General features: G+C 46.4%; 1 protein-coding gene across 1 annotated transcript in view; it reads right to left on the reverse strand.

Moving 5' to 3' along the window:
• Stpg4 (sperm-tail PG-rich repeat containing 4) overlaps nt 1-24,108 on the reverse strand; it is a 50,596-nt gene extending 26,488 nt beyond the window's left edge. Inside the window, exons 1-5 of the mRNA XM_041631363.1 lie at nt 24,022-24,108; nt 22,304-22,363; nt 19,548-19,805; nt 11,009-11,073; nt 10,585-10,639 (exon numbers count right to left, since the gene is read on the reverse strand). Coding sequence (XP_041487297.1) covers nt 10,585-10,639; nt 11,009-11,073; nt 19,548-19,805; nt 22,304-22,363; nt 24,022-24,108 — 525 coding nt within the window. The remainder of the gene's footprint in view (nt 1-10,584; nt 10,640-11,008; nt 11,074-19,547; nt 19,806-22,303; nt 22,364-24,021) is intronic.
• Between the last annotated feature and the right edge of the window lie 3,610 nt (nt 24,109-27,718).

The raw sequence follows: 27,718 nt of genomic DNA on the forward strand, positions 1-27,718 counted from the left end.
GTTCCCTGAAGTCTGCACACCCTAACATCCTTGCCAAAAGGAAACTGTGATGGTTTCAATAAGAACGGCTCCCAAAGGGTTGAACATTTGAATGCTAGACGCCAGGGAGCAGCCAGTGCTACTTCAGAGGATGAAAAGGATTAGAAGATACAGCCTTACTGGAGGAAGTGTGTCACTGGGGGCTGGCTTTAAGTTTCAAAAGCCTATGCCTCAAGTCCTTCCTCCTGCCTCCCACCTCTCCTCCTCCCTCTCCCTGTCCCTGTCCCTCTCCCTCTCCTTCTCCCTCTCCCTGTCCCTCTCCCTCTCCCTTTCCTTCTCCCTGTCCCTGTCCCTGTCCCTCTCCCTCTCCCTCTCCCTCTCTCTCTCCCCGTACAAATCAGTTTCTCAGCCTCTCCAGCACCTGCCATGATGATAATGGACTAAACCTCTGAAACTGTAAGCCAGTCCCAGTTAAATATTTTTCTTAAAGAAGAGCTGTTGTGGTCACAGTGTCTCTTCACAGTGATAGAACTAAGACAGAAGACAAGAGTGAAGAGCAGGGTGAGGCAGCACACAGGTGTAACCCATCCCTTGGGAGATGGAAGCAGGAGGTCAGGGGTCATCATCAGCTACATCAAAGTTGGAGGCCAACCTGGGTGGCATGAAAATTTGTCTCAAAAATAAACATCTCCCCAGCACCCATGAGCACGGGCAGGCTGGCGTGTCAGTCAGCTTTTCTCCCTTGTGCTGGAACGATCATCAAGCACTCACTGAAAACAAAATGCAAACCCACTTCGAAGTGAAACGTGGCTTTCCCATGAAACCCAGCACTCCCGAAGGGAGGCAATGGTGAAGCCCCGGATCGCAGGCGCGCAGGGAAAGCCTTTGGTGGACCCCTGAGAACTGGCAGACAGACTGGCCAAGGAATGCTAAAGACGGGGCGAGACTAGATTACTGGCACTATTAGGATTTCAAAACAGAAGGACTTGAACTGCCAGATTACTGAGAGAAGCCTTTAGGAAAATATAACTTCAAGTGGGTTTTTTATTGGGTGTTTTGTTTTTCCTAAGGTCAAATACAAAATGTGCATGGGGGAAGGAGGGACACAACACACACTTGTAATCCGGGCACCAGAACGCTCAGATAGGAGGATCAAGAGTTCAAGGCCAACCTGGGCTACAAAGTAAAACCCTTCTCAGAAATAAAATCGAATTACAAAACACAGAGACATGGGATGACTGGGGGGGGGGGGGGGGAAGCGCTCACCACATAATCCCGGAGAGCCGATTTAATCCCCGGGACCCATGAAGGCAAGAACTGATTCTCAGAACTTGTCCTCTGGCCCCCACAGGTGGACCACAGCACTCATGCGCCCAGACTCACACAAAGACATCATTATGTTATCACAAAACATTATCAGAAAGGCTGGATGCCCACTCATTTCTCTTTGTTCTCACACTTTCGCTAAGTTTTCAATTTGGGTCTGACCACTTTGCGGGGAGGCGGGGGGAGGACTTGCTACCATCCTGTCAACCTCAGTACAGTCCCCAGGATCCACGTGGTGGAAGGAGAGAACCAAGTCCTACAAATTGGGTCTGATCTCAGACCTTTAAACATGGATGCGCAAGTGCACGTGCGCACACACAAATGAACGTAATTTTAAACATTTTTTTGAGAATGTGAATTTAATAAAAACAGTTTGGAAAAAATTTGGTAGCAAAAGCCTTATAGTGAAAACCAAAAGTCTAGCCCAGTGCCTCTCCAATTTCATTGCCTGAGGCGTGTTTTTGTTTTTCTTTTCTAAGAGCATCTGACACGGAGCCCAGAAAGGTGAGTGCAGAATTTCATTGACGCCACACTTAGCCGCCCCATCTCATGACTAACTCTCAGAAACAGCTTCCCACGTGTCCTTTAAAGAACCTCAAACCAGCTTGCTTAGGTCTTAGCTGTCCTCCGGGCAGTGGTGTGGTTCTGCTGTTATTTCCTGACTTCTGTTGTAGAAGTTACCTACTGACTGCTTCTTGGAATGCATGGGAGTGTGGCTCTCACCCCTCCGCCCACGGAACACAGAAATCATCATCTGTTTACTAGATGCATGTTGCCGCTGGCAGGGCTAAGTAACACTGTGATTTCTCTCTTTTCTCTTTTTCTTCCCAGTCGTTTGTTTTACTTGGAGTTATTAGGGTCCTTGTTGTTTTGTTATTTGTTTTCTTCACTTGTGCAAGTTGCTGGACATGTTTTCTTATCCCTCTCCAGCTCCCTTTTCCTTAGCAGCAGTCCCCTGGGTGTGCTCCGCGATCAGTCTCCATAGAAATTGTTCAACTTGCTGCGGAGTGGTCCAGCTGCACATCTGCTCACTGTTCTTCTGGGTCCCATGCCTTCTTCCAGGATATGCCCCTTGTTTTGCTGATTTTACCACTTGGAGCATCTTTTTTAAAGGTGTTTGGGAGGTCTTGTGTTTTTTATGTTTGGAAGTGTTTTGTGGAGGTCAGAGGAAGCCTAGAGCACTAATCTTCACCTTCTTCTGTGCTGGACAGTATCATGTCAACTCGACACAAGTCAACGTCATCTGAGAGGGGGGAGCTTCAGTTAAGAAAATGCCTCCCCTCAAAGCCTGTAGGGCATTTTCTTAGTTAGTGATGTGGGAGAGCCCAGCCCACTGTGGGTGGTACCACTCTGGGGCTGGTGGTCCTGGGTTCTAAGAAAGCAGCTTGAGGAAGTCATGGGGAGCAAGCTAGGAAGCAGCACCCCTCCCCGGCCTCTGCATTAGTTCCTGCCTCCAGGGTCCTGCCCTGACTTCCTTCAGTGATGAACAGTAACATGGAAATAGAAGTCAAACAAACCCTGTCCTCCTCAGGTTGCTTTGCTCACGGTGTTTCGTCACAGTGGCAGAAACCTGAACTAAGACATCTTTGCTGTTCACTGTTCCATATGCCAAACTGACTTACAGGTTTCTGTGGATTCTCAAGTCTCCATCCCAAACTCTACCTTAGGAGCCCTGGGGTTGAAGACGTGCACTACTGTGCCCAGCTCTCCCTGGGTTCTGAGGACTCAAACTTGGGTCTTAAGTGTTTGCACGGCACGTGCGTCACTCACCACGTCTTCCCTTCAGCCCCACCACGTTTGGAGACGTTTTTATCTCATTCACACCTGCCTGCTATCTTGGTTGGACGTAGACTCCTGCGCTGACAGCTAGCAATCTTTCTCATCCCACCGTGGATAGCAATTGTATTACTAAGAAAATCTTCCTCTGCTGTTCACAAAATTCTGTCTAAAGTTTCCACACTTATCTCATCTGCCTGAGAGAAACACGGACGCATGTCTGGGATACTGTGGCAGTTTAAATAGGAATGGCCCCTATAAACTCGTATGTTTGAATGCTTGGCCCATAGGGAGTGGCCCTCCTGGGAGGGGTGGCCTTGTTGAAGGATGCATGTTATTGTGGAGGCGGGCTGTGAGGCTTCCTATGCTCAAGCCATGCCCAGTGTGGACAGTCTCCTCCTGCTGCCTGGGAATCGAGATGTAGAACTCTCGTCTCCTTCTCCAGCGCCATGTCTGCCCGCATGCCTCCATGCTTCCCACCATGACGATACTGGACTTTGAAAATGTAAGCTAGCCTCAACTAAATGTTTTCCTTTGTAAGAGTTGCTGTGGTCATGGTGTCTCTTCATAGCAATAAAACCCTAAGACAGATTTACTGAGGTCAGCCCGTTCCTCAGCACTGCACTGCGCTTCCTGGGATCAAGTGTGGTTGTTTTCCCTCTGCTTTTACTGAGATTGTTCCAGAGGATAAACTCCATTACTATTTTAAATTCTTTCTTTTTTGTGGTTGGTGGGGTAGAAGGACACTGAGTATTGAATCCACGGTCCTTCACTTCACAAGCTAGGCAAATACCCTACCGTTCACCTATACATACGTCTCGCCCCGTATATCCTTTCTATATAACCCAGGCCAGTCTTGAACTCCTGGACTCAAGCAATTCTTTTGCCCCTGCCTCCCAAGTGGCTGGGACTCTAAGCATATGCCATTTCACTAATTTCACCAGTCTCTTGCCCAAGGGGAAAGGTTCAATGGCCAGCATTTTATATGAGGAGGGGGTAGGTTCCAGATCAAACTCCTCTGCACACAGTTCTAACTAATTCCACTCCTCCAAACACCTAGCTCCCACATAATGTTAGGGGACAGACAAACACGTAGCAACCAATGGACTGTGGCCCAGATCAGCTTCTATGACCTAAAGATCATGGTGATTCCCTCAGCCTTCAGCTCATGTTTTTGGGATCATTATGGGCTGGGTTTAAGTCTTAACTCTCTCTTTAGTAATCATGTGACTTTAGGCAAGAAATTTCCACAATTAATTCCTGCTTACCAGATAGAGATAAGTAAATGCTACCTCCTTGCGTGGTGAGGAGTGAATGAGACAGGCTATGACCAATACAGAAGACCATGCTGGAGCCAGAAACCAAGGCACAGTTAACTTCTGAAGATACTTCCAGATCTGCGTCCCTAATAGTTCTATAACTTTCATGGTAATTTCTAGGAAAATTAAATTAAATGATAAAGTTAGCCACATGATTTTTTTTTCAGATAAGAAACTGGATTACGATGGTCTCAGTAGAAGAGTTTATGACTTTATCTTGCATTTACCACCAGAAGGTTGACATGCAGTTCTCCTCACAAGCATCCTTGCTTGCACGCTCACACCTCACAAGCATCCTTGCTTGCACGCTCACACCTCACAAGCATCCTTGCTTGCACGCTCACACCTCACAAGCATCTTGTGCTTGCACGCTCACACCTCACAAGCATCTTGTGCTTGCACGCTCACACCTCACAAGCATCTTGTGCTTGCACACTCACACCACAGGCTTTTGTCTTCCATGACTGGGATCAAAAGACTTTGCTCTAGGCAACTTACAAGTTTATAGGTCTAAACCAAAGCCACAGCTGCTTTAGGAATGTGTGTTCAGGACAGACATGAATCACAGCCCCAGGCTAATTCTTTGCCTATGAACATTTTCCCTGAAAGTATTCTTTTCCCTTTTCAGAAGGTTGGGATGCTCCAAGTCCGCGAAATGATTTTATTCAGAAGATGGAATGGATAAAGTAGTGTCTGAGAAGAGACCAGGGCAAGGACCTCCACAAAAGCAACATTCCAGAACACTTGCAAAGAATGTTAGTCAAGTGTCTTGTGCTACTTCATGCCTTCATCTGGCTGTAGAATCACAGACACGGAGTCTCCACATCTCACGTTAGGAGACGTGAAGCCTCCAAAAAGGAGCCACCTTCAGGTCTAGAAGGAGGGGAACCAGTGTGTCCTACCAAGATATTGGCCTGCCGCAAGACGCAGCCAAGGTGAGGATGAAGGCGTGTTCCAGGAAGAGCGCGCAGGAGGCTGAGAGGCGTTATTTACACTACAAGAGGACAACAGAGTATTGTGGGTGCGGCAGGGACGCCTCTGCAGAGGAGAGAAACATAAAGCCACCGATGAATTGCTGCTGCCAGTGTTTTTAGGAAGAAGTTCTTAGGGTTTTGGGTTTGGTTGGTTGGTTTTGTTTTGTGAAGCTGGAGTCCTTAACAAACTAAACAAAATTAAAGCAGTTGTTGATGGCAAGAGAATGAAAAGTTCCAGAATATATTACTTGACAAGAAGCAAAATCAAAATGTATCAAATGTGTTGTGGGGGGGGGGGGGCGGGGGCAGGGAGTTAATGACAGCTACAAGTCCACACTCCACACAGAGAGAACTGAGACATCATGCCTAAGGGTTTAAAAAGTAGTTGTATAAGAAATATGGATGAAGATACCAGAAGAAATAGCTAAGATAATTGATGATGATTAGCCTCAAGGAAGTAGAAATAGGAGGAAGAGATAGGGAAAGGCCCTGTCTTTTGTTATGATCTATGGCATCAACTGACATTTATCATATGAGTATTATTTTCAGCAAGAATAAAAATACTTTAAGAAATCACATTTGACCATTTTCCCCAGTCTGATGACCAGTCATACTCTGGCATTGCATAAGGAATAATGTTCTTTAGAAGATTGGTTTTTTACACTGATCCATGTAATATTAGCATTGTGTAATTGCGGCTCAGCTGGGAAGACCCATTACTGTGCTTCCAGAGGACCTGAGTTCCGTTTTCAGCTCCCATATCAGATGGCTCACAACCAGCTGGAACCCCGCTTCCAGAGACCTGACGCCTTCTCTGTATTCCATGGTCACTCCAACATATGTGAGTGTGTGTGCTCACACACACACACACACACACACACACAGAGTAAATAAAAAATAACTATAAATAAATAAAATTTTGTTTAAAAAACAAGCTAATTAATAAAGACATTACCTCCTAGCTATCATTTTGTATAAAAACAAAGTATTTTCTTGATAATTTTCAACAGTATAGTGCATTGTTATTAATTAAAGTCACGATATTGTAGAGAGAATCAATATTTTTTTCTCTTTCTTCTTTGTGTCTTCCTTTCCTTTTTAGATACCGATGGTTCAGGCTAGGCCCTTTCATATGCCAGACAGGCACTGTACCATTGAGTTAAGTCCACAGTTCCAAATTACATTGTGTGTGTGTATTTAAGTATATATGTGTGTGTGTGTGTATGTGTGTGTCTAAAATATTTTTATAAAAAGTAAAAGAAAAGTAGACGACAACCCCCCCCCCCCAGAAAATGAGCACCAAGAGCAATGGCTGAGGTAAACCAGGTCCTGCAGTCCTCGGCTTTGGGCTTGATTCTTAAAGACAATGTGGGAACTTGGAGAAGCTACAGATACCCTAGAATCTGTGCACAGAGCTTGATGATCCATTCTGGGGAGAGCTGGAAACACTAGAAGGTGGCAGACATGCAGACAGTAGGCAGGTTCCAGAGGGAACAAGCGTCGGTCAGGAGTCCGATTATGGTCATTCTATTATGTTTTGGCAAAAGAAAAATTAATATTTTAAAAATTTATTGTGTTCTTCCAACGTCCTGAAAATTGAAGTGAGACCAGATGAAAAAAAATGGACTGATCAATTAGGAAAAGGAAATTTCCAAACAACAGCCAGATTGCGGCACAATGGCTGCTGGCTGACTTTTGCTGCATCTACAATGAGAGCGAGCAAGGGGGTGAGCAGGAGGCTTCAGAAAATGTGTAGTTTGATGAAAAAGAAGTGTGGATACTGTTAAAGCTGTAGGCAAAGCAAGTGCTACAGACAAAGTAGAAGCAGTTAGATCGGAAACACAGGAGACATCACATACTTCCCACTGGGACAATAGGAGAGATGCCCTGGGGACAAGACCCCAACTGTAGAAAGAGCCAGGAAGTAAAACTAAAAACACATTCAAAACACTTCGCATTTAAAAAGACTCAGAGTACCTTGCTGGAAATGGGGTACAAAGTTTATTTTTCATTTACTTTTTATAAAAATATTTGTAGACATATTTAAGCGTATTAGTGTTTTGCCTACATGTGTGTGCATGCACCATGTGCATGCCTGTTACCCGCGGGTTTAGTCACACAGGTACTCGGAGGCCAGGTAGCAGCATCCCAGCTGGAGCTGCTAGAAAAGCTTGGCAGTATCCACGTGGCTCTGGTTTGGTGGGTATGCAGATGGCAAAAGGGATGATCAGCAAGGCTTGCACCAAGGTTCTAGAGAAAAGCCCGGGAGGCCAGGCAATGTGTAGCCAGGTTGTGTTTCCTGCAGGTAGCCCCTGACAGGACTGTGCAGAGAGTCGTGGAAGCGAAGCCTGGGCTGTAACAGAGGCCCCGGGATGCTGGGGATGCCAAGAATACTGAGGGAAACTGCAGGCACCCAACGGGGCTGCACTAAGGTCGCACAGGCTGCAAATGTCAAGCTCTATAAATGGAGAACTCTAGGGCCATCAGAGCCCAGGTGATTCCACTATGTGCCCAGTGTGTTTGTTCTGCTGGGCTTGGGTCTTGCTTTGGTTTGATTTTCCCTTTGGAGTGGGATTCTTCCTCTGTCATTGAATGTTGAGAATACATAATTTGTATTTTTACCTTACTGGGGCTCACATCTAAGAGTTTGTCTTGAGCATCCAAAAAGACATTGAATATTTGAACAGTGTTGGAATTGCTGAGGCTATCAAAGGGGTCAGGACAGGCTGAAGTTAGACTAAATTAATTTTGCATTCTGAAACGGCCATGAGTCTTGAGGCCTGTCCTCATTTCTGGTTCTGGCCCGCTATTTCTACACCCATGGTGTGTAATGACACTAGGGCTCACGCTTGGTACTGTACATTCTGTGACTATGACCAGGATGTGCACGAGCCAGTGTTGCATACGTCTGCACCATAAACCCAGCCATGCCTTCCCCACCAAGATGCTTTCCCCACCAAGATGCCTTCCCCACCAAGATGCCTTCCTTCCCCACCAAGATGCCTTCCTTCCCCACCAAGATGCCTTCCCCACCAGGATGCCTTCCTTCCCCACCAAGATGCCTTCCCCACCAAGATGCCTTCCTTCCCCACCAAGATGCCTTCCTTCCCCACCAGGATGCCTTCCTTCCCCACCAAGATGCCTTCCCCACCAAGATGCCTTCCCCACCAGGATGCCTTCCTTCCCCACCAAGATGCCTTCCCCACCAGGATGCCTTCCTTCCCCACCAAGATGCCTTCCTTCCCCATCAGGATGCCTTCCTTCCCCACCAAGATGCCTTCCCCACCAAGATGCCTTCCCCACCAGGATGCCTTCCTTCCCCACCAAGATGCCTTCCCCACCAAGATGCCTTCCCCACCAGGATGCCTTCCTTCCCCACCAAGATGCCTTCCCCACCAAGATGCCTTCCTTCCCACCAGGATGCCTTCCTTCCCACCAGGATGCCTTCCTTCCCCACCAGGATGCCTTCCCCACCCCCCACCAAGATGCCTTCCACCCCACCAGGGTCTTCCTTCCCCACCAGGATGCCTTCCTTCCCATCAGGATGCCTTCCTTCCCCACCAGGATGCCTTCCTTCCCCACCAGGATGCCTTCCTTCCCATCAGGATGCCTTCCTTCCCCACCAGGAATGCCTTCCTTCCCCACCAGGAATGCCTTCCTTCCCCACCAGGATGCCTTCCTTCCCACCAGGATGCCTTCCTTCCCCACCAGGATGCCTTCCTTCTCCACCAGGATGCCTTCCTTCCCCACCAGGATGCCTTCCTTCCCACCAGGATGCCTTCCTTCCCCACCAGGATGCCTTCCCCCCCACACAAGGATGCCTTCCTTCCCCACCAGGATGCCTTCCTTCCCCACCAGGATGCCTTCCTCCCCCCACCAGTATGCCTTCCCCCCCCACCAAGATGCCTTCCTTCCCCACCAGGATGCCTTCCTTCCCCACCAGGATGCCTTCCTTCCCCACCAGGATGCCTTCCTTCCCACCAGGATGCCTTCCTTCCCCACCAGGATGCCTTCCTTCCCCACCAGGATGCCTTCCTTCCCCACCAGGATGCCTTCCTTCCCACCAGGATGCCTTCCTTCCCCACCAGGATGCCTTCCTTCCCCAACAGGATGCCTTCCTTCCCACCAGGATGCCTTCCTTCCCCACCAAGATGCCTTCCTTCCCACCAGGATGCCTTCCTTCCCACCAAGATGCCTTCCTTCCCCACCAAGATGCCTTCCTTCCCCACCAAGATGCCTTCCTTCCCCACCAGGATGCCTTCCTTCCCACCAGGATGCCTTCCTTTCCACCAGGATGCCTTCCTTCCCACCAGGATGCCTTCCTTCCCACCAGGATGCCTTCCTTCCCACCAGGATGCCTTCCTTCCCCACCAGGATGCCTTCCTTCCCACCAGGATGCCTTCCTTCCCACCAGGATGCCTTCCTTCCCCACCAGGATGCCTTCCTTCCCCACCAGGATGCCTTCCTTCCCCACCAGGATGCCTTCCTTCCCATCAGGATGCCTTCCTTCCCCACCAGGATGCCTTCCTTCCCCACCAGGATGCCTTCCTTCCCATCAGGATGCCTTCCTTCCCCACCAGGAATGCCTTCCTTCCCCACCAGGATGCCTTCCTTCCCACCAGGATGCCTTCCTTCCCCACCAGGATGCCTTCCTTCTCCACCAGGATGCCTTCCTTCCCCACCAGGATGCCTTCCTTCCCCACCAGGATGCCTTCCTTCCCACCAGGATGCCTTCCTTCCCACCAGGAATGCCTTCCTTCCCCACCAGGATGCCTTCCTTCCCCACCAGGATGCCTTCCTTCCCACCAGGATGCCTTCCTTCCCCACCAGGATGCCTTCCTTCCCCACCAGGATGCCTTCCTTCCCCACCAGGATGCCTTCCTTCCCCACCAGGATGCCTTCCTTCCCACCAGGATGCCTTCCTTCCCACCAGGATGCCTTCCTTCCCCACCAAGGATGCCTTCCTTCCCCACCAGGAAGCCTTCCCACCAGGATGCCTCTGAAACTGGACCAAAATGAAGTCCTTCCACCCACCTAAGTTATTTTGGGCAGGTATTTTGTTACAGATATGTAGAATGTAGCTAACATGTATAACTTGTATCAACTGTCTTATTCATTCATTCATAGCTTACTATTATGTGAGCTAAATGATAATACATTAGGAGCAAGCAATAAGTCCATTTTGAGTGCACGCTCTACGCTTTACTTACAGGTGTGAAATAGTTTGGTGGGAATCTTTGAACTGCTGAACGAAATACGAAACTCCTATATGTAAAAAAAAAAAAAAGAAAATTAAAAATATGGTTTTCTAAATCTGGTTTTTTAAAGTGAAGATCTTTGCTAATTCATTTCTCATCTCTCATTAACTTCTTTAAAACACTAATCTGGACATGAGGTGCATGGTGAAGTTCAAAAGGCACCAGTACTGGTCCATAATCACACATGTATGCGACCACATATGTACATAATCACATATGTACATGATCGCACATGTACATTATCGCACATGTACATAATCGCACATGTACATACTCGCACATGTACATAATCACACATGTACATAATCACACATGTACATAATCACATATGTAAATTGAGGTCTGTGTGAACTCCACAGTCGCTCCATGGGCTTACCTGGAAGAACTCTTGGGAACAGGTGCGGGGAGTAACTCATACTGTCCTGGGCAAAGCTGAAGCGACTGCACAGAGGGACAGACACAACGACAGATTAATACAGCTCACTAGTGTGCCTGCCACATTCTCCTCATCCATTGCCTTTGACAGTACAGCCACACAGCATTTCCTCCATGGTTTCCCTGCTCCTGGGAAAGGTGCACTTTCAAACGCGGAGTTTCCAGACAGTCAGCATAGATTTGTTTTTCACATATAGTATACGTATGTCATTTGCTTGTCTGTTTGTTTGTTTGACACAGGCTCTCACTGTGCAACTTCGGCTGTGTGGGGACTCGATGTATAGACCAGGCTGGCCTTAAAGTCATAGAAATCTGCTTGCCTCTGCCACACCCACCTCACTGTGCTGAGATTAAGAGCGTGTAGTACTATGCCTGTCCCCCAGCTACATAAGTTTAAAACCTTGTTAATAGGATTTTTTGGTTCACAATAGAATTGAGCAGGCACAATGCTCCCCACAGCTCCCTTGCCGCACAAATGCGCAGGGTTCCCATAGGCAGCACCCCCACCAGAGCAATATACCTGCTTAGGCTGCTGAACCCGCGTCATACATGGTTTGCCCCAAAGGTTCATCGTGACACAAGGGTTCAATCTTGGCATTGAACATTCTGTGAATTTAGACAAACGTACAATAGTTGACACACACACCGACACCATTATAGATGACACAGAGAATTTCTCCTGTCTTGAGATCTGTGCTCTGCCTGGTCGTCCTCTTCTCCTCCGGATTCTTGGCAGCCACAGCGATTCCCACCTCCACGGTTTGCTTCCCCCGACCCATGTCATAGTGAGACAGAGCAGAATGGCAACTCCCACTCTTGCTGAGATTTGTCTCCAGGATGTGAGCTGTCTTAGAGAGGTGGGTGACCACATACGGGAGCTGTTGCCCCTCCTCCACACTTTCTTGCAGTAATTGGCATAGGCAACTTGTCTTGACCACTATATTATGATCTTTCTGAGGTAACAGTTGTGAGAATTTCTACCATCCTTTGTGAGCTAGACACAGATCAAAACAATGCATATGCCCAGACTGTCATGTCAAGGACAAGATCAACAATAGCCTAGGCTGAAGTACAGACAAGTTGTGTTAAGAATCCTGCAGTCCTGTGCAAAGCCTTCTTGTCTGTAAAGATTTGCTCCTGGCATCCTTAATAACCGGCTGGAGAGTTCTATGCTTGTATCAATCATGCATGAGCACGGCCCCAGAAAAGCCTCATTTGCATGGGGCTCTTGTCTTTCCTGGTTTCTGTCCTGAGTTAAGCAAAAGAACCCAAGGCTGAGATAGAAACACTCGGAGCCAGCAAAATATCTAATAAGGCTTGTGGCTCAGGAGGTAGAGGGCTTGCTGAGCACGCAGAAAGCCTTGGGTTCGATCCCTGGCACAGCACAAATCCCATGAGGTTACACCTGTCACTCCACCACTCAGGAGGTGGGGATAACTTAAAGGTCAGGCCAGTGTGGGCTATACAAGACTGTCTGAAAATAATAAATAGTGGAATAAAATCTACTGACATCAAGCTGATAATTAGAATCACACAGGATGCCATCTTCTCAGATCATCTTCTTTTACTTAATGTAGATTTAGGTTTTCTGTATGTCTTTCTATGACTTGAAAACTCACTTCATTTTAGAGCTGAATGCTATTCTGTTGTCCGGATGTAGCATAGTACACCTTTGTTACGTACTGAAGAGCATCCTGCTGCTTCTCAGTCTTGACAAGAATGAGTAAAGCTTCTATGATCAGCAGATGAGTTGTGTGTGTGTGTGTGTGTGTGTGTGTGTGCATGTGTGTGCATGTGATTTCAAATCCTACAGGAAATAGGGCATGGAATGGCTGAATCTCATGGTAGGGTAATGTAAAACAGCGGGAAAACTCTTCTAACATGGCTTCACCACTGTCAGTTCCCACTTGCTACGGACCAGAGTAGTTCTTGCTATTGGTACTTGGTGGTGTCTGTGTTCTGGCTTGGTGAGCAGTGGGATCACACTGTAGAGTTAACATTTTGACTGTCATTTTCCTGATGACATACAAACGTATTTGCCACCTGCATATTGTCTTTAATGTCTGCTAAGGTATTTGGCCCATTTTTTTTTTGATCGAATGGTTTCTCTTTACCTTCATGAGCAGCTGTGTGCCACCACACAAGTGCAGAGGTCAGAGGGCACCATCCATGGGTCAGGGTGGCAAGTACCTCTACCCACTGAGCCATCTCACCAGCCTTGAGCTACTTTCTTACTGTTGTGTTTTAGGAGGTTTTCGCATATTATTTTATTTTAGTTATTAGATTTTTTATGTGTTTGAATATTTTACATGCATGTGTGTCTGTGTACCATATACATACATGGCACCAAGAGAGGCGAGAAGAGGGCACCACATCCCTTAGAACTGGAGTTACAGACAGTTGTGCGCCACCATGTGGGTGCTGGGAATTGAACCTGTGTCCTCTGGAAGAGCAGCCAGTGCTCTTAATCTCTGAGGCATCTCCCTAGCGCCTACTGATAGTGAGGTTTTTTTTGTTGTTGCTTTGTTTTGTTTTTTATCATAAATGGGGTTTAATTTTGGAAAATACCTTCTCTTTTTCTAATTTTCCATTTTCTTCTCCCCTCTAAGTTCTGAGCATTTTCTACTCTCCTGTTTTCCCCCCTTCCTTAGCATAACGCCTTTAGTCTTGTTCTTTAACTTTGGCTAGTGGTTGCCTTTGACCTCTGAAAAGCACATTCATGAGGAATCCCAGCACATTCTCAGATAACACTATGCTATCTTGTAGACAGGAGGACCAATAAATCAAAGCCAGCGTCCACAATATAATGAAATATAGCAAGTAAGTAAGTAAATAAATAAATAAATAAGCTGGGTATGGTGGCACACACTTTTAATCTCAGTACATAGGAGGCAGAGTCAGGCGGATCTCTATGAGCTTGAGCCAGCCTGGTCTACGGTAAGTTCTAGGACAGCCCGAGCTACATGGAGAGAGCCTGTCTAAGTTAAAACAACTTCCTCCCTCCTGTACCTCATAGATAAGCACACCATGCATACGGTGTTTAGATGTATTATACATATGAGTGACCAGATACAGAGGCAGGTGGAGCTCTGAGTTTGAGGCGAGCAAGCTCCAGAACAGCCAGGGCCACACAGAGAAATTCTGTCTCAAAGTATCAAAAAAGAATAAAAAATCAATTATACAAGTGCCAGTTGTGATAGCACTCAGAAGGGAAATGCATGAGATCATGGGTTCAAGGTCAGCCTGGACTACACACAGCAAGACTCTATCCCAATAAACAAAAGCTAGTCAATAGACAAAAAACTAAACAAACAATATGTTTAAGACTTTGATCTTGACACAGTCCTTCTTTAAAGGCTCTTTGTTTCTTAATGTAGACCCAAGTTCTGACCTGCATCATTGTGGTATTGTTTTTCAACAAACTTCTTTTAAAATGTGATTGTGTGTGTGGAATGTTTATGTGGGGGGAAGACGGGGGACAGGAAAAGAGGGAGGGAGGGAGGGAGGGAGAGAGAGAGAGAGAGAGAGAATACCAGAGGTCAATACACATGATTCCTCAGTGGCTCTCCACTTATTTTTCTGAGACAGGGTCTCCCTCTGACTCTAGAGCACACTGATTGGCTGGCAGGCTAGCCAGTGAACTGCAAGAATCCTCCTTGTGTCTGCCTTCCAGAACTGGGATATAGACGTGAAGTTTGTACCCTCACAGCTCCTAACCATGGTGCCTGAGGTGGGGGTGTCCTCCTGCTTGTCCTCCCAGTGGGAGTCACCGCTGGTGAAACAGGAGAGATAAACCTCACCGATCATCAATATTTCTAGGTTGCCAAATTGCCTTACAAAACACATTACCAACTGCTGTTCACATTAGCAATGGCGATGATTTCTCTTTCTCGTCTATGCCTTTGTTGAAGCCAAGCCTCATTTTTTCTTTCAGTCATCTTGTCGTGAGCCGCAAATGGATTAGGCTGTAAATGTTTTATATTCCTTTCTCCACTTAATGATAACTCGGGGCGTGCTCATGTCAGCGCCTCGTTGTTTGGAGTAGGGTGCCTAGCAGTGTGCTGCCTCATGGATACATGGGCGTCTGGTGTCTATGTCAGTCTTCTTGTCACATGAAATGCAGATGGTGCTGCCGGGTTACATAACTACTCGATGGTCTAGTAAGCTGCAGATCTCACAAACCGAGCATGCTCCCTAGACCACCTAACTTGGTGTCGCCACGGTTCAGGCTACTTGTATTTTAACTGTTTCTAGGTGGCTGCTCTTTGCCCCATCCACAGCGAGAATGAAGACCATTCAGCTGTCAGACTGTCAACTTTCCAGAAAAATGTCAGCATCGCTTGCTCTGAAGGGACACACAGTCATTGTGAAGGGTCCCAAGGAACCCTGCAGAGGAACTTCCATCAACCAGTGTAGTGCTCAGTCTCCCATGGGGTAACAGAAGGGAACTGGTCACTGTCTGAACTGTCTGCAGTCACGTTCAGAACATGATCAAAGATGCTACGCCGGGCTTCCGTTTCAGCATGCCGTCTGAGTATGCTTGCTTCTCGACCGATGTCGTTATTTAGGAGAATGGGTCTTTGGTTGAAATCTGAAATTTTGGGGGTGAAAAAATTCATCCGCAAGGTTCAGATGAAGTCGGGCATTGCTTGTTCTGTCTCTCAAGCCCAGAGGGATGAATTAACCCTTCAAGGAAATGATATTGAACTTGATTCAAATTCAGCAGCTTTGACTCAGCAAGCCTCAACAGTTAAAAACAAGGCCATCAGAAAGTTTTGGGTGGCATCTGAAAAGGGACCAGCGCAACAGGCAGATGAGTAAGACCAAAGTTACCCCACTCCAGAATCAAGATCCTGGATTATAAGTACGATCCAGGGTGTCTTTGTGAACAATAAAAGACTTGTATTAAAAAATATTTCTAGGTTGCCAAATTGCCTTATAAAACACATTACCAACTGCTGTTCACATTAGCAATGGCGATGATTTCTCTTTCTCGTCTATGCCTTTGTGAAGAATTACTTGTTGAAGCCAAGCCTCATTTTTTCTTTCAGTCATCTTGTCGTGAGCCGTTAGCTGCTGTCCACCGCCCATTTGAAAACCAGAATGTGTGCAGTGGCAGCACATACCTTTAATCCCAGCACTCGGGACACAGAGGCAGGTGGATCTCTGTGAGTTGGAGGCCAGCCTCATCTACAGAGTGAGTTTCAGGACAGCCAAGGCTACATAGGGAAACCTTGTCTCAAAAAAAAAAAAATTGAAATGTTCCTTAATAAGATGAACACAGCTACCAGACACACAGTTAGGCTTAACCAAGGCGTGGCTTTGCCAGACCAGTGAGGGATGACAACAGTGAACATGGGGAGAGGGCGCTGTGACTATGATATTTGAGCTTGTGAAACCATGGGAGGAAGGAAAGCTGTGTAAAAGTGGAAGAATCAGCGTGTTCAGTAGGAATGGGCACGGGTGGGACTACTAAATTGCAGTCAGAGAAGACTCATGGAGGGTTGAAACAATGAGTCTTAAGGAAGAAAACCAAGTGAGTTACTGACAGAAGAGAGATGAAGAAACCAAGAGGCTAGGCTGCTGGCAAGTCATCTCTGTGGGAGTGGCAGGGATGGATGGTGAGCAAAGGAAGCCAAATTCTTCCAGAAATAATGTGGCTAGCTGCAACATGGGAAGGCAGGCTGGGGGAATAGAGACCACACTTTTATGTCTCAGAATACCAAAAATGAGAACAAAAAAACCACCGATATGGATGAACGATACGCTATTAAAACTGAGAATGCCCTACTATTTTAACAAATGGCATGGATATATATATATACTGTGCCTGCCCCGATCCAAGTTATTCCATCGAGGTCGGCTACTGAAACATCAGAATTTGAGTTGTACAGGTGAGCAGACAGCACTTCTTCTGAACAAATTCTCAGATACCTTCATATAGGAAAACACTCAACTCCCAGCTCCTGGAACTTAATCCTTTGTGGGCCACGGGAAGGGGAGGAGAAAAGACAATAAAGAATCAGGAAGACTGTGCTTGCGGAATGCTTGTCCAGCCCTCTGGGTAAGCTAAACCTGTGGGTCTTTTAATTAAGGCTTCTAGTTGTGCCCAGCACAACCTTCTGTGTGATATTTCCACGGTAAGCCTTTGGCTGGCCCGTAGCGTGGATACCTGATAACAAGCCGTAAAGCCAAGAATAACCCAGGGTTTGTACTTGTTCACTGAAGCAGACAGAGTCAGGTTTACCAAGGAAACCTTCCAGTCTGTTCTGTTCGCCGCTTGGATGGGTGAAGCATTAGCAACAACTCCATTGTGCGTGTGTCCATTTCCGGGGGAAAGTTTGGAGTTCACTTGGCAATCACAACTCTTTCTTGTTTAGTTTTGCTTTTGAAGACAAGGGAGTTTTTGTTTGTTTTGTTTTGTTTTGGGACAGGATCTCTCTACGTAGACCAGGCTGACCTCAAACAGAGATCAGCCTCCTCTGCCTAGTATCGGCGCCTGGCTGAAGACAGAGTATCTAGCCCAGGCTATCACGGAACTTGAGATCCTCCTGCCTCAATCTCAGTCTGGAATTACAGGCATATACCACTGTACCCAGCTCCAGCCTCTTGTGCTCAGCCAGAGGCCATGTACCTTGAGGACCAATGGTAACTTCTCTTCATTAAGACATAGAGAACTGAAAATGGACAAAGAGTCAAAGCTCCTTGAAGAGACCCATTTAGTACACATTCCTTCAAAAAAGGCCATGCAAGGACCTGGAAGTGCACCCTTTGGGTTCCAGCTATCTAAACCCTGCCTGCCCCATCATTGTGGGTAGAGTCCACGGTAGATGGGAAAGAGGGCTGCATTTATGGTCAAAACCCTCGGTTAAAAGTGCTGCCTTGAACAGGGCCTGGAGGCATACACCTTTAGTTCCGGCACCCAAGAGGTAGAGCCAGGTGGATCTCTGAGTTTGAGGCTAGCCTGGTCTACAGAGCTAATTTCAGGACAGGGTTATACAGAGAAACCCTGTTTCCAAAAAAAGAAGGGGGAGCTCCCTTTTCTATTTTACTGTGTGTCCTGGATGAGTTACTCAGTTCTTTACCGCTATTTTCTTGCAGGCGAAACGGAAACAACATCTCTTCAACCTTCTTCAGGGCTCTTAGCTAAGGGAATCTGAGGACGCCTGTAGTAAGCATTGAGTCACAAGAGGGGGTTGACGAGACAGCTCAGTCGTTAAGGGCACTTGAAGAGGACCTGAGCTCAGTTCCCAGCCCCCATGCCAGTCAGCTCACACCCACCTGTAGCTCCAGGGAGCTCTACACACCTCTCATCCCCGCACACAGACACATCATAAATATTCTTTTCAAAAATAAGATTCATGTCAGGTGGTGGTGACACATACCTTTAATCCCAGCACTTGGGAGGCAGAGGCAGGCAAATCTCTATGAGTTCAAGGCCAGTCTGGTCCACAGAGTGAGTTCCAGGACAGCCAGGGCTACACAGGGAAACCTTGTCCCAAAACAATAACAACAACAAAAAGTCACATAGAAGAAAATGTTTATCAATCAAGGGTCGCTAAACCCTGCTTAACTGGACAGTTTCCATCCAGCCTGCACTGAGCTCTCCCCGCTGCACTCTTGATATGCTGTGTCTTGTCTCCTTACTGGAGTATTCTAGACCAGAAGCACTTTCCCTCGGCTCAGCTTAGTCCCTAAGCACAGTATTACTCCATTATCAGGGCCGTCAGTGAACTGGTGGGGCTGAGAGGGGAACTGAACCCTTCTGTGATTACAGACTCACTTCTGTCTGGTTTTGGTGCTAAGGGTCAAGCTATTCCAGGGTTTTGAGAGAGTGGAACGTGGTCTCCGCCCCTGAGTTTCACCCCAGCTGAGAGAGGGGAAGAGAGTTTAAAAGCTTCGCTTAGGCACTAAGAAGGCTGATCAGCTAGAGGCAGTCCTTCAGGAGGAGCCAGTATATCTACAACTTCCAGAGACCAGTGTGTGGCACATGGCCAGATCCAGAGGTCCCCCAAGTGAGGGGACCTGCCCCCATGTGCCTCTGAGCCCTCTCCTGGGTTAAGACGTCACAGGAAAGATCTCTCTGGACACATTTTGCAAGTCCCAAAGCCCTTGTTCCATCTCTACATTTCTTTGGTTTTATTTTTTAAGGTGTGTGTGTGCGTGTGTGCACATGGGTATGCAGATGTGACTGCAGATGCCCAAGGAGGCCCGAGGCACTGGATTCCCTGGAGCTGGAGTTACGGACTGCTGCGAGCTGCTTGACATGGGCTCAGGGAAACCAAACTCAGGTCCTCTGGAAGTACAGCAAGTGTTCAGACCACTGAGCCATCTTCTGCCTTGTTCGATTTCTGTAGGGAATGAGCTATCCCAGGGTTATCCTTGAAGATGGGGTTTATACTCTGCGTCTAAAGCACCTTTCTCCCAGTGTACCCTTGGCACCTTGTCTCACAGAACACTATCTGATGGTAACGCCTTACCTCGTCTTTGTCAACTAGTGTGGTGGGGTTTGGCCGAGGCTGGTCTTTGAACGAATAGGAGGCCATCTGCTTCTTCAACAGCTCCAGGAAGTCGGGAGGCTTGTACTGCGGGAGGTCGGTGGGGACTGGATCGTTTCTCTGCACAAGCGGTATCCTTTTCCTCCCTTCGTTTTTAAAGTTGTAGGTTGCTTTCACTGGATTTAATAGGGACTCTTCAATAAAAGTCTTTATGTGATAAGTGCCAGGTATTGGAGTATTCTGTGGGAAATGGACATCGGTTGTAAGACCACTGCATAAGACTCTGACATCCCCGAAAGCACCGGCTACGTGCCAGTTTTTGTCTCTAAATTTAAGAAAAAAATTTTATCAATTTGAACAGATATTCTGAGTTTATTTATGTGAATCAGTGTTTTTGTTTGTTTTAATTTCATTTTTGAGACAGGATCTCATTCTGTAGTCCTGGCTGGCCTTGAATTCACAGAAGTCTGCCTGCCTCTGCCTCCCAAGTGCTAGATGGAAGGTGTGTATTGGCATTTTACTCGCATGGATGTCTGCGCACCACAGGTGTGTCTGGTGCCCACAGGAGTTAGAAGAGGATGTTGGATCCCCTGGAACTGAAGTTATAGACAATGGAGAGCTACCGTGAAGATGCTGGTAACTGGATCCAGATCCTCTTCAAAAGCAGCAAGTGATCTTAACAGCTGGGCCATCTCTCCAGCCCCTAACAGACTTTTTTTTTTTAAGATTTAATTTTATTTTATGCATAAGGGTATTTTGCCACATTTGTGCAGTGCATACAGAAGCTAGCATGGGGTGTTAAATCCCTGAAACTGGAGTTAATGGTGAGCTGCCATGTGGGTGCTGGGAATTGAACCCGGGTCCTCTGGAAGAGCAGCCTATGCTCTTAATTGCTGAGCCAGGTCTCCAGCCTCACCCCACCCCCAAACAGTCTTGATAGAAAAGTATTTCATAAAATTTGTGTTAGTTTCCTTTCTGAAGCAACTGCTGAACGCTGTACAAGGGTAACAGCTAAAAGCTACCTTTAAACTTCATTACAGATGACTTTTTAATCTCAGAACTCTGCAAGTTCAAGGCCAGCCTGGTCTACATAATGAATTCCAGACCAGTCAAGGCTATAGAATGAGATCCTATCTAAGAAAAAAATAATCTCCTTTTAGATATTTATTTTGTGTATGTGGAGTTAGGGCTGGCATGTACCACAGTGTGCATGTAGCGGTCAGGGGACAAAAGTTCTTTCACCGCATGGGGACTGGGGATGGAACCTTCTCGCTAGCCCAAAGTTAATTAGCTGAAGAGTGGCAAGGATATAGTTGTCATTCTTTGACCATAGGTTGCAGGCCAGTGAGTACCAAGCAGATTCTTAGATAGTTAAAGGCTCCCCTAAAAGCAGGTATGCCTTTTTTTTTTTAGATTTAGTTATTTTTATTTTATGTACATTGGTGTCTTGCCTGCATGTATGGCTGTGTGAGGGTGTCGGATCCCTTGGAACTGGAGTTATAGACAGTCATGAACTGCCATGTGGTTGCTGGGAAGTAAGTCAGGTCCTCTGGAAGAGCGGTCAGTATTCTTAGCCACTAAGCCTTCTCTCTAGCCCCTTTTAACTACTTTTTTTTTTTTTTAAGATTTTGGTATGATTTTTTTTTTTATGGCTTTTTGAGAGTAAGGCAAAATTTACCACCAGCCTCAGGATGAGGGTGAACTCGCACAGGACAGGGTCTATAGGCCAAGAAGAGATTTGGTACTTCAAACCATGACCACAGTGTGGCTGAGCGGCTGGATCTGAAGTTTCAGTTCCTGCTCTCCCATGGCTATCTTTCCAGCTCATCCCAATTCTCTTAAAATTAATTCAGTTGGAATTTACCTCTATTGTTGAAGCATTTTGATAGAAAACGCCCTCAGTACAGAAACTGCCCCTTGAGAAAGCTGAACTGGCCGCTCTTTCATACGCTACCAGCTTGTTTTTATGCCCTTTACACCCTGAGCACCTGTGCTGGCTAGTCTTCAATCAGCTTGACACAAGCTAGAAAGGAAGGTGCCTCAGTTGAGAAAATGCCTCCGTAAGATTGGGCTGGAGATCAGTGTGCAGGGCATTTTCTTAATTAGTGATTGATGGGGAAAGACCCAGCCCATTATCGGTGGTGCCATCCCTGGGCTGGTGGTCCTGGGTTCTATAAGAAAGCAGGCTGAGCAAAACATGAGGAGCAAGCCAGTAAGCAGCATCCCTTCATGGCTTCTGCATCAGTTCCTGCTCCAAGTTCCTGCCCTGTTTGAATTCTTGCCTTGACTTACTTCCATGAGGATGGTTACCTAGAAGCGTAAGCCGAATTAACCCCTTCTTTCCCAAGTAGTTTTGGCCCTGGTGTTTCATCATAGTAATGGGAACCCTAACTAAGAACACAATGTTAACAAACTGGCTTCTCTGTCATAAGTGATACAATCGGAAGCCAAATCCCTCACACTGGATGTGCAGAGACCATAAGATCATGGTTGGCCTTACCTGGAGACCCAGTAAAGGACCAGGAACCCTGACTTCTAAACTCTCACTTGGTCCAACACTTAAAGCTAATTTCTCATAATGTGCTAATCCTAAAATTACAAGTAGGAAAGGTAAGCTGTGTAGGTCTGGACAGACGGTGTTCTCACAGTTGGGCGCTGCTGACTTAAAAAGGAAGACCAAGTAAAACCTTAACGGAAGCAGAAAGAGTTTAAAGAGGAAGGAGTGGAAATATACACACCGTTAATGTTACCCTCCACCATCCTTCTCTAGCAAGAGATGGACTCTTCCGGATCTGTTTCTATGAGCAAACACAAAATCTGCTTATTTCTCTAGAAGGTGATCTCTTGACATTACATATGACAGATAAAGTATTTCCTTGAAGAAACTAAATTACCTCTACCGAGCTAATGAAAATCAGAGATACACGATGATACATTTCACCCATACTATTTCCTTAAAGTGTTAAGCTATTAAGTGATTCTAAGTATCTAAAATCTCTTTGGTGAAATTAAAATGAGCATCCCTATCTCATGGAGATGTTCTAAGAACAATAGATATTTTAAAAAAATTGATATTAGACCACCGTTCCTTTGCCCAGTGGCTAAAGGGCACACGGGAAAAGCCGCTCAACCAATCTTCATGTATTGTGCTTTCTTACAGAAATATAAAAATACGCACTAGCTGGATGTGGAGGGGTAGTGGTGCACACCTTTAATCAGTGAGACAGAGGCAGGTGGATCCCTGTGAGTTCTAGGCCAGCCTGGTCAGCATAGTGGCCTGGAGGCCAGCCAGGGGGCTACATAGTGAGACCCTGTCTCGAGATGGGGTAGGGACAGGAGAGAAAGACACACACCCACAACCACACTTACCAAATCACTGCTTGAGAAATGGTTGGTTTTATTTTTAACACCTCATCTGCCTTGGTGGTTTCCGCAGCAAACACTCTATACGGACTTATGAAGAGTCCACGTTTGCTAAATTCAGCCCCACTGTGCCCAGAACCCAGCTCTTTAGTTTTTCTTTTTGTGATATTACAAATCACTGAAACATCAAGCTTTACTTTCGGTTTATAATATTCGCTGTGAAGTAAGGGTTATCTCATGCAAGAATGGACCAACATGAACAACTGGTAGACATGAGAGATGGAATTCACGTTCTTCTAATTGAAACAGCTTCCCAAGTTCTATAGTGCTGGTATGAAACGTGTGTTTCTCTAAAGGACGAGAGGATTTCCAAGGTGTCATATACCATGCTATACATCGGAATCCCCACAGTTGATATGACACTCTATATACATCTGAGCCAACCTCTTCCCACCCAACATGCTCTTTTATTAAATCCCTGCTGGTTTTCAGTTGCTCGTTTTGCGGTCAGAGAATGCTCTCGGGCAGGTCTAAACAGGTTTCTCCCATCTTCCTCCAAAGCAGAGAAGTGAGATGGTGTGGCGAGGTGTGGAAACAGGACCAGTCCAGGAGAAAGGAGCTGCCCCTATGGCTCAGGCAAGTGATCTATAATCCCACCATGGATCATTTTAAGTTCACTTGAAAGGAGAAAATAAATGATACGCTAAACACCCTCACCCAAATTTACTTTTTAAAGTATTCAGGTAGGAGGCAGGGTGGACCACGTCTGGTATATGGTGGAACTGCCAAAGAGTTCATCCTTTAACAGATGAGAAAGGGCAGGAAATCTAATTGTTCTACTGAAGCAACTGGTTGTGGGGAAAATAAATAAATAAATAAATAAATAAATAAATGGAGGTGGGGAAGATGGAGGAAGAAGGTAAGGGAGGCGGCAGGAAAAAAAAAATCAAATCACAATCAAATAAAACGAAGAAAATCAGGTGCGGGCCGGGTAAGAACTAAGTAGCAAACAGGCCGGGGAGTAGGGATGCAGAAAAGGCCCCGGGTGCGGTGAGACCAGGCTGTGGGGGCCGCAACGGGCCGACTATCCTACCGAGGCCGCGAGGAGTGGCTCTTCATGTCCCAGGTCTTCTTTTGGTACTCCGGAGGGGTTGATGGCAGCGGTGGCTGGCTCGTCCATTGCGACCTCCTCTCTCCCCAGGCCCGGGCTGGCAGCCGGTTGCTAGGAGCCCCTGCTACCCGCCGATTCTGAGTCTGCGCGTGTGAAAGACCGGTGCAGAGTCCTGCAGGTCCACCTCCACTGTTGGGGACAGGGAAGTGATGCACTGGGCTGGCTCAGTGGGCATCTTAGAGACAGCCACGTGTGTCATAAAGTGTCGGGGACTATGAAGTTGCTCTGACTCGTGGGTGTGTGTATAGGCCGGCTTACCCGTACCTGATGGTACCCACAGTTTCTACCATTCCCTCACAAATTACCCTAATCCCACATCCTAGAAAGGGAAACTGGTAGGCGTATTTAGTTTTGAGATGAGCGTTCTTCCTTAACAACCACTTCCGGGGTGGGTGGGGCCATCCTGAACACCAGCTCTGAGAGCAGATCACTCTTCTCTTTCTTAGGCCTTTTGCTCTCGGGGCCTCTCTTGGCTGTAGCTTCTTAACCTAGAAAGATTTTAATTTTTCGAGACAGGGTTTCTCAGAAAGATTAGTTTTTAAAACGACTTTCCAACTTTAATTCCTTTTATGGAGGACCTACTGTGTTCCAAGGACTTCACATCTGTTACTTTTCAGGTAACCCTCACAACGCTGCCAAGCAGGTGTTGATTAGTTCCATCTGGAGACCAAGGACACGGCCACAGTGACTGCAAAGAATTCAAATCCCTCAACAGCTCGAGGTTTCTGTTTCCCCGTCACCAACTTTCAGGAGCGAGGGGATTCCATTGTTTCCTAAAAACCACTTCAGTGTAGGCTTGGAGAAACGGCTCCACAGCTAAGACAACTTAGCTGCTTTTCCAGAGAACCCAAGATGGGTTCCCAATACTCATGCTAGCTCACAACCATCCTGGTGACTCCCGTTCCCTCTGAACCCTGCAGGAACCAAGCACACACGTGGTACACATACATACATGCAGACAAAACACTCATACACATAGACTGATCTAAAGTAATATTCCCAGGGCCAGAAGAGCGCCGAGGGGGGAGAAATGTACTTGAGGCTGCCAAGCCTGCTGATCTGAGTTTCCTATCCCTGAAACCACATGATTGGGCAGAGAACTGTCCCAAAAGTTGTCCTGGGACCTCTACTTAAATGCTGGCTACACACGCACACACATAAAAACAGTATCATCAAAACAGAATCGGAACACAAGAGGATCCTAAGTATTTATAAGAGTAGTTATATCTCAGTACCAACTTAACAGTGGGTCCTTTCAAATTTGATGTTCATGGCTGGAGAGACGACTCAGTGGTTAAGAGCACCGGCTGCTCTTCCAGAGAAACTGGGTTCAGTTCCCAGCACCCACAAGGAGGCTCACTTCTGTTTGTAGCTCCAGTTCTAGGGGAAATGGTCTCCCGGAGCACCAGGTATACACGTAGTACACAGACATACATGGAAGAAAAACACCCATCAAAGAAATTTTTTAAAAAATGATGTTCCTGAAACATCTTGTGATTTTAAAATGAAAATTGATTTCAATCCAAGGACAGGAACTAAGAAAAACTTGGCCTGTTTTAAGATTTGCTTTTCTGTGTGTGCGCGCGTGTGACACTGTGTCCACAGCACGTGTGGAGACATCTTTGTGACATCCAGTCTCTCCTCCCATTGACGTGTGGGTTCTGGGATCTAGCTCACAGGCTCCTGTGGCCGGAGCAGTTTACCTGTTGCACAGCGGCCGGCCCCAGCTCCTCAGCAACTCTGCTGGCAACCTGGAGAAACTAGTTTATTTAATTTCTCCCAAATGCTGGATTCATGTCAGTCTCCTGCAGCCCAGGCCTCCACTTCTCCAAGTGCCAAGGTTACAGACATTTGCACCACACTTGGCCTCTCAATTTACTATTCTTTTTTTTTTTTTTTTTTGGTTTTTCGAGACAGGGTTTCTCTGTGGCTTTTGGAGCCTGTCCTGGAACTAGCTCTGTAGACCAAAGGAACCAGAAACCAAGTTTAAAATGAATGGAAATTACATGGTTAAGATGGAAATAAATGTAAGTTCTCAAATGTAACAGGTTAATCAAGTCCACCCCGTGTTCATTTCACTTTCTTATTTCGGCTGAGCCTGTAAAACTAGCTCAGTAGACTAGGGACTGAGACCCTGGAGACTAAAGAATATGAGGTACAGAGAAGTCTAGAAACACACACTAGGTGTTTAGGTGAAGAGAACACACAGATGGAGAGAGCAGTTTGCCTCAAAAATAGAAACACCATGGGTCAATGATTTCAAGGACTTTCACCATAAAACAACCTAGCTAAGAAAAAAATCCGCCGGGGCCGGGCGGAACTTCAGTTGGAGAGTACTTGGTAGCACGCACCAGCCCTGCAGTTACCTCCAGCACCACACAGCCAGGGTATGGGGAGTGCCTGGGAGGCAGAGACAGAGACTGAGGACTTCAAGGTGGAGGTGGAGGAGCAGGAGTCTGAAAAGGGGAAACAAACCAACTGCCATTGTATATAGGACCACGAGTTCTTTCCTGGTTAACCAAAAATGCTGTTTACCTAAAATTTCTTAGGAAAATACATTACTTCCCAAAGATAATCTTCAACTCTGAAGGTTAATGAAGTTTGACTCCAAGTTAAGCCAAATACCTCAGAATGTTTTGAAAGTAACTTTAAAAAAACCTAAGACATATACACAATTTAAAATATATCTGGGCTGGAGATGGTGGCACTTTAATCTCAGCACTCAGGACGCAGAGGAGGAGGCAGGCGGATCTCTGAGTTTAAGGTCAGCCTAGAGTGAGTTCCAGAACAGGCTCTAAAGATACGTAGAGAAACCCTGTCTGGAAAAACAAACACACACACAATAAAGTTTAGGGTTTTTTTTTTTTTTTAGTTGATTTTATTGAGCTATACACTTTGCTCTCCTCCCTTTCTCTCCTCCCCTTCAACCCTCTCCCATGATCCCCATTTACTCAGATCTTTTTCTACTTCCCATTTAGATTAGATCCATGTATGTCTCTCTTAGGGTCCTCATTGTTGTCTATGTTCTCTGGGATTGTGAATTGTAGGCTGGATTTCTTTGCTTTATGTTTAAAAACCACTTATGAGTGAGTACATATGATAATTGTCTTTCTGGTAGGGTTGTTATTCTAAGCCACAAAATCCAATATAACCAGTTTTCTTTTTTTCAGTTAGACCAACCCAAATTTAAACTAGCTTCCCATGGCAGCTTTTAAAAATGCCAACTACTAAAAACTGCCATTCAATGAATTTAAGAATGTCAAGTTGAAAAAAACACTACTATAAATGGTTAAACAAAACATCCTGACACCGAAGTGATTTCCCAAACCTCAGAGTCAGCTCACTATTAAAAGCACTTGCTGCCTTTGCAGATGGCCCACGTTTGGTTCCCAGCACCCACGGTGCAGAAACTGTCAACTTCAGCTCCAGGGCACCTCACATCTTCTGGCCTCTACAGGTACTGCATGCAAGAGAGGCAGACACGCCTGCCATTCCTTTTCTAAAGTGCTTTACTGGAAGAAATCTGAGAGCAAACACACTACATATAGCATTAAAGAATTAACTACTATCATAATCCTGCTAAACTAAAACTAGTAGCATGGTAGAGACTTGGAGAGAG

The sequence above is a fragment of the Microtus oregoni genome, unplaced genomic scaffold, assembly GCF_018167655.1.
Source record: "Microtus oregoni isolate MIOR12 unplaced genomic scaffold, Mior012 000036F_ref0000092, whole genome shotgun sequence".
Classification (NCBI taxonomy): domain Eukaryota; kingdom Metazoa; phylum Chordata; class Mammalia; order Rodentia; family Cricetidae; genus Microtus; species Microtus oregoni.